Raw genomic sequence first — 7,666 nt, forward strand, 5'->3', positions numbered from 1 at the left:
AAGAAACAGGAGAGAAACACTTTGTGCGACAGCTTCATAGAGAGAGAACATGGAAACACAGCGAGGCGGCCAGAATAAGCACCAGACCTCCACCTCCCCGGCTCTTTCTTTGTCTCTTGCAGGGTTATTAACTTTCAAGAATGTACCACACCATACACAATTCCCTCTGCAACCCACCCACAGACCCACAGACCCTCATTATGGTGTGGAGGGGGCTTCACAGACCTGCACACTCACATTCCAACTGTTATGAATCACATCTGTTTGTCACGCAGCTGAAAAGAAACTCTGACTTACAAACACTTGTAATGCTTTTATTTAACCGAACCTCTGCGCAGAGGGAGATCCTGCAACTGCAACCAGCAGATCTGAGGGGCAGCCCCTCCCTCAGTCCTACACAGATACACATTCAGCCTCACCCTTCGGGGGAGGGCCCGCCTGAGCTTTAAAACATGCAGACATACAGACCGTGGGGGTTCCCTTATATGGCAACAACAGCAACTGTTGTGTGTGGTGAGTGGTGTGCGTAGCGGTTTTTGATAAGGGCAACATGGGCGGTTGCCCAGGGCGACATCGTGCTGGGGGCGGAGTCATGGCATCTGCAAAAACATTTAAACCCACCAAACAGGCTAGGACCGCCCCTGTGTGGGCACCCTATCATCTAAACAAACGTGAGCACGTTTTATTCTAGTCATTGTTTTCTTGTACTGGGATTCAAACCCACAGCCTTTTGAATCATGTTCCTGCGCATCTCTTACTAAAACGTGCTCACATAAAATCTGTTAAACAGTCTTTTCTTTGCTTTTATTCATTTTCTGATGTAAAAAAATGTCACCAAAATGAGACGCTTCTGCCCCCTGGTGGTGCTGTGTGGTCATTGCATTGATGTGCTCTCTCTTTACATTTACTTCATAATAAACTGTTGTTATGATTTAGTGAATTTAATTTAAAAATGTATTTAAAAGATAAAACATCACAGAGCTTCATTGACTGAGATCACTAAGATGAGTGGGCATGTTCATTAACATTGACAGCAGCTGTGCTCCAAACGTCACTAAGCAGCTCTGCAGTGTGTGAACCGTTAGCTCTTTGCTATGGTCATTTTATCCACGTGGAGCTGAGGATGTGTGTGGATGTTTCCTGTTTGTGGTTTGGAAGTCAAAGAGTAGGAAGAGAAACACTCACAAAGCTTCTGTTATTTATTTCATGTATTTGCAGCAACAGTCGGGAAGATGAGAATAAATGACATCAAATCTAATTTGTGAACAGCTTGTCAGTGACCACAAGGGGGCGCCCTGTGAGCTGACGGAGGCAGTGATGAGCTCTGTGAGCTGCTGGAGTTTGAACTGTGGACAAAAGTGTGAAGTTAAAGGTGTGAATTAAAAGCAGAGAAATAAATCAGAGCTCAGTGAAGCTTTCAGTCCTCAGAGCAGCAGTAAGGCTCGTCCTGGAGATCTACATGCACTCACATCACAAATAAACCTTTGAAGGAATATTGATCAGAATCAAATGTGATTCAGTCTCTGCTCCTTTCTTCCAAGCCCAGCTGCTCCTCCTCACACACAGACCTTCCAAAGTTTCCTTCCCTCACCTCCTCTCCCCTTGTCCTAGACCCTCCCTCTGAGGATGCAAAGAGAGGAGGCGAGGAAGAGACGCGAGGAGAGAGGAGTCAAGGCAACTGTCAGGCGCAGTGGCCCGTGGACATGGGATGGACTCAAGCGCAGATTCAAAACCGGAGGCCAGGGGTGAGGTGTAACGAAAAGAGACTTTATTTTTACAATGCTCAGAGGCTAACAGAAAGTGCAGACTAGAATCAATGAACATAAACTAGATGTCTGAGGCGAGAGAAAAATACTGTGGTGAAAACTAGATGGCAGGGATAACTGGGTGCAGGTACTGGGCAGGGAAAACTGTGGCGGGCCCGGGCAAAGCTTGCAGGTGGGGGTTGCGTGGAGGGGGGAGGCAGGAGAGGTCCAGGTGGGTGCTGCATGCAAGGCAGGGAGGCAGGCAGGAGAAAATGGCAGCTCCAAAACGGAGAGGGATTACCGGTGGCAGCAAACTGGTATCCAGGAGAGCTTGGTAGGTGGTTTTCAGAGGTAAAGTTGGCAGATAATCTGGCGAAGACCAGTTGAGTGCGCCGGTCATAAATACTGCTGGTCCGATTGCCATCAGGTGAGGAACAACAAAGACTCCACCCAGTGGGGAGGAGCTGATGCTGTGGAAAACCACCCAGACCACGACAGCAGCAGGTAGGTGACAGAGAGGGAAGTCTTTGCTTTGTTGCATCATTTGAATGATTTGACAGGTAAACATGACGTACAGCTGCGTCCTCTGTCCATTGTCTGGATACAGTCTTTTATGATCAGTGTCAGAGGAGCAGGTCAGAGGTCATGATGACGTAGATGGAAACTCTTCTGTGGCACATTCACACTGTAAAAATACACTTTATTCATAATCAATCCAAATCATCAGCACCAAAGGAAAACTTCTTTCCAGAGTCCAGCTTTCCTCGGACGTTCCAGCCAGTCACACCTCTCGTGTGACGAGCACCAGTTTGTAAGACACTGCTGTCAGACTGGAGCCATCACTGGTTCCTGATACAGCCGCTAAAATCCCACCCTGGAGAAGGAGAAACACAGGAATAAGCAACGCAGTGAAACATGGAGACGGCTGCTTCTGCTGGTGGAGAGCAGCCAGAGGGAGAATGTGATCTGTGTGGAAGTTCATGTTCCAGCAGAAGAACTCTGACTCCAACACACTCCTGACTTTAGTGTTTCATGTGTTTGTTGTGTGTCTGCATGTAGTCAGCTTCCACTGAGCTGCATGGACTCTGAGCTGACGGTGTGAGCAGGTACCCACCTGTCTGCTGTCAGCTGTGCCAGTGTAAAGGACCACTTCATCCACAGGAGCTGTGAAAACACAAAGTTCATGGAAGCTTCAGGTTAGACATGTGACACCTACTCTGTCCACGTCTGCATGATACTCTGCAGCGTCAGGAGTAACTAGTTACTGCTGTAATCAGTTACAGGTGGTGAATGTTGGAGCTGAGTAAATGTAGAAAACAGCTGTGTGTGTCTCTTGTTGCAGCTTGTTTAAAGACAGCCGGCTCATCACAGCTGGATCAGCTGGAACACATGTGACAGGAAATGACCTCCAAGCAGCAGACAGGTGACTCTCACCTGCAGCACTTTCACACTTTCAGCTTCAAAGGATTTTTGGCTCAGTTGTTGCGTCTGTCAGAACCAGGTGGACCTGAGTCGGTCCAGTGAAAATACTCGGATTACTTCTTACATTTGTAGTAACTAATAATCTGTCATGTGTCTGCTCACAGCTGTTTCTGTGCTGGAGGACCGCTTTGGTTTGGTGGTTTGGTCATGGGGGGGTTGTTGCTGCACTTCCTCCATAAACATGTTTTACACTTTGATCTTCACGTCTCAGAACAAGATTACAAATATGAAAAGAAATATTCAAGAACACAAACCTCTGCCTGCAGCTTGTAGGAGTTTAAACTTGTCTTGGACAGGATGCTTCCTCTTCATGATGATGACGATGATGATGATGATGAGGGTAGCACTCAGGACACAGAAGATTATAATGAGGATGTTATCTGTCAAACAGGAAATCAGATGTCAGCAAACACAGTGAACAACATGTTTAAAATCACAGTTGGAAATAATCTCACAGTTTCTTGGTTTATTCGAGCTGTTGGTGTCGTTGTCGTCTGTGTCTCCACAGGTGGTTCTCACATGGACAGGAAGAGTTTTCTCCTCTGCAGGGTTTGCAGCCACACATCTGTAAGAGGAGCTGAAGTCCTGTTTGTGCACAGTGAGAGGCAGAGAGAGCGCAGAGCTGCTCTGGTTCAGCATCTGCTCGTCTTTGAACCACAGCAGTGTGGTCTCTCTGTCCACCCGGCACAGTAAGGAGCAGCTCTCAGAGCTCACACTCACTTTCTTCACTGCAGGAGTCGGTACAGAGTCTGGGGATGAAAGTTGATGGAGAACAAAAATAAACATCAGAAAAATGTTTTTAACTTTCAGCTTTTTGTTAGTGAACATCATCAGGACAGCAGAGCTCTGGTTATTGCTGCTTTAATGCAGTCAGTGAACATTAATTTGAAACTGCTCATCTCAAACACAGCAGAGACAGCAGACTGCCAAACCTCCATTATATCCATTTGAATCTCATTATAAAGGTTTATGAGGGATTTCTCAGGTTTCCTGTCAAACTAGCATCACTATCAGCAGAAGGTGCTGAAGAGGACACAGAAGAAACCAACGCTCTGATTCAAATCCTCATGAAAGGAAGAAAAAAGCCCGTTAACAACAACAAAAAGCTCTAAACAGGTTAAACTCCTGAGGCTCCTGCTGTGCACCACAGCTCATCCATGATGCTTTGTCCACATTCGTCTAGTTTCACTTTGATTCTGATGTGAAAAGATGATAAAAATCCAAATTTCATGTGAAGAAGACACAGGACAGGGAATCTATTGAACTGGAGGAGCCATCAGAGCATCACCAAAGAAGTAGTAATTATTTATAATGTTATTATAAATCAGGATTTAAAATCCAGGCTATAAATGTTTAATTCAACCTTCACGTCTCTGCACAGATATGAAGTCGTGCATTTTTCTCAGGAAGTGACTGAACTGCAAACAAACATGCAGCTACAGCTCAGCATGTTTGTTTGAGCTCATCTCAAAGTGATGGAGCTGTAAAGGTGACTTTGATGTTTCTGACAAATCACTTTCATGAAGAAGTCTCAGCTGTACGATGAAGCTGAACGACACCATCACTGATATGAAACTTCAGGAGCTGCTGAGGACAAACAGCCTGAGTCAGACTTAAGGAGGTTGATAGTTTTCACAGGTTTATGAAACAGGATGTTGGGAGTTTGTGAGGATCTAAAGATGCCAGCGTGGTTTCCTTCAGCTCAGGCAGGTCATTGAGCAGCAGCATCTTCAGCTTCAGTGCTGAGCTCCATCAGTCTGATCCATTTATTTGGACATGTTTAAGGTTTCCTGTTCCACAGACTCACAGCAGGAAACACAAAGACATGATTCTGTGTGTGTGTGGGTTCCTGTAACTACATGACTGTCGTTGGTTTCCTACGACACAGACAGCAGCTTTGTAGTCAGACACAAACATTACAGCACAATGTGTTGCTTCATGAGTGGAAACCACAGCTCGTGTTTTGTAATGTGTTCCTCTCACAGCAGCAGCCACAGGAAGTCGCCATCAACAACAAACCCGTCAAAATAAAAGTGTCTGTTCTGCTTTTTAGGCAGTGTAACACTGTAGGCCACACAAGACTGACAGGTGGCAGCTGGGCTGTTCAAATATACATGTTTGACTGTAAGAAGTAACTGTTAATGCTTCATAAAGAAGTTCAATACCTTAGAAACTCACAGGGTGCTGTGCTGAGCTGTGATTGGGCGATAGTTAGGCACTAGTGGGAACATGGCCAATGAGGCTTTGTGTTACTTCTCTGTGGATTAACGTGACCATGAAATGGGAAACATGTTCAAGTAAACAGGAAGTTTTGTGTTTTGGTTTAAAAAAGCTGTTAAATAAAAACGTGTTAATTTCAGTTGTTCTGCAGGATTTTCTAAGAACAGTGTTTAAAGTTTCTGCTTTGTCCTGTTCTTTCATTCACTTTGTACACATCAGTAATGTTGGTGAAAACACTGAAGTCAAAGCTGATTATTCCTTTCACACCAGACATTTGTGGGATTATAAGAACAAAAAGCTGTTTTTATTCTGAAGTGATGATATGACCAAACTAATGAGGAACATACAGACTGAGGTCACATATGGAGCTGGGATGTTGCACAAAAACATACCAGAGTAAATGTGAGACTTACCGTACACTGTGAGCTTATATGATGATATCCTGTTTCCTTTTCCTGTTTTAGAGTCAATGACATAAATCCCTGAGTCGTCCCTCTGCAGCTCTGTGAGTGTAAAGAGTCCAGAGTTTCTGTCCCACTGAAGTCTGTTCTTGTAAATATCCTCTGATATGTCAAATTCCCCCTTAATCACATCAGCAATAATCTTTCTTCCATATAACAGATATCCTTTCTCCGGCACAGAGTCAGGTAGAGTGATGTTTCCTCCCACAGTGCCCGTCAGGTACTTCTTCACTTCCTCAGAAGCAGAAAATCTCATCACTGTAAAATATGAAGAGATCCAACAGTCAGTGAGAACTTTAATGAACGTGATCAGAGATCTTACAAAGAGCCACAGAAAGTAAGTGAGGATCAAATCCAGGCAACATGAAGCACGAGGAGGGTGAAGCTGATACATGTGAGCTGCATCAGTGACAGGAGGAACTCAGCCTCACACATTTTACACCAATCACAACAACTTCTTACTTTTTGATCTGGTTGTGACAAACTAAACATTTACAGCTGCAAAAAGGTCGTTGGTGTCGAATAATGTTCAAATGTCATGAAGCCACATTTTATTCACAATAGAAGATAGAAAACATTTGACATGTTTAAACTGAGAGAGCTCATTTTTAATCTGATGGCAGCAACACGTCTGTAAACGCTGGACGGGGTCATGTTTCCTCTGCAGACGTGCAGACTGATCAACTTGTTTCTGAGAAACTCGGCCTCTCGAAGACTCTTTGTACCCGATCATGTCACTGACCTGAGATCTGCTGCCATCAAACACAAAATGATCTCATGAAACAGTGAAATATCTCAGTTTAATACAACAGAGATTCAACATGGTTTTATTCAACAAACCTCAGAGTTTCTTCAACATTTAGTCCAAGTTTCAAATTAAAGCACGAAGAAAGAAAAAACTGTTTGAAAGGATCGACGGCCAAACATGTGCAGTAAGTTTGATATCTGAGGTTTACAATAGTGAAACAAAACAATGGACAAATCGTAAGTAGAAAGAAAAAATAGACTTGAAGAAAACAGAAGTTATCTAACGTCAAATCAAACTAACATCTGTGAACAACCAGCTCGAGGACGTTCACAGTAAAAAACGATGATGACTGTGAGCTGTGGTCACGTCTGTGGAGCCGACGGTTTGGAGAAGAGAGCGTGTGGACCCAACAGCAGACGATGGAGGCAGGTGGTGAACAACAAGCGAGACTTTAACTGCTGAACTAAACTACAAACAACAGCAAAGGAAGGATTTGGGGTTGATCGATTGATTGAATGATTGATTGATTGATTGATTGATTGAATCTTTATTTTGAACATATTGAAAAAGTACAACAACATAGAATTAAAAGAGACAAACAAACAAAGCAAAACAAAAGGAAAATGAGCAACCGCAACTACAAATAACTTTCATGTTCAAAAAGGAGCAGGAAGAAGCATAAGCTTATTTAATCCCACCCCCTTTTCCACTATCTAGTAATCAACAGAATACAGAAATCCTCCTTACAATTACATTATATGCCATGTGTTTTTTTTATTATTCATTTTTTTATATATATATACATATATGTTATACATATGTAAATACACATACGCACATATACACATTTTCACTAACCCCAGTTACACCTCAAAGGATACACAACCTACAGATATATACACCCAAAATACACGTGCACCCACACACACATGAAAATATTGGACAAGGACACCCTGTCAAATCTCTCCCTCGTCCCTCGTCTCCTTAAACTGCTGTTTAAACTGCGCCAT

General features: G+C 43.6%; 1 protein-coding gene across 1 annotated transcript; it reads right to left on the reverse strand.

The window, feature by feature from the left end:
- Positions 1–2,357: 2,357 nt before the first annotated feature.
- On the reverse strand, positions 2,358–6,302 carry LOC147328617 (CD48 antigen-like). Its single transcript, XM_086297723.1, has 5 exons — positions 5,861–6,302; positions 3,683–3,976; positions 3,482–3,607; positions 2,860–2,909; positions 2,358–2,619 (listed from the first exon to the last, which is right to left on the reverse strand). The coding sequence occupies exons 1-5, from the start codon at positions 6,300–6,302 to the stop codon at positions 2,527–2,529; spliced, it is 1,005 nt and encodes a 334-aa protein (XP_086153849.1). The 3' UTR covers positions 2,358–2,526.
- Positions 6,303–7,666: the final 1,364 nt, after the last annotated feature.

The sequence above is a fragment of the Aulonocara sp. 'chitande type north' Nkhata Bay genome, linkage group LG6 (assembly GCF_057382095.1).
Source record: "Aulonocara sp. 'chitande type north' Nkhata Bay isolate Kocher_YH1m ecotype deep benthic linkage group LG6, A_spYH_male_GT1.1, whole genome shotgun sequence".
NCBI lineage: Eukaryota > Metazoa > Chordata > Actinopteri > Cichliformes > Cichlidae > Aulonocara > Aulonocara sp. 'chitande type north' Nkhata Bay.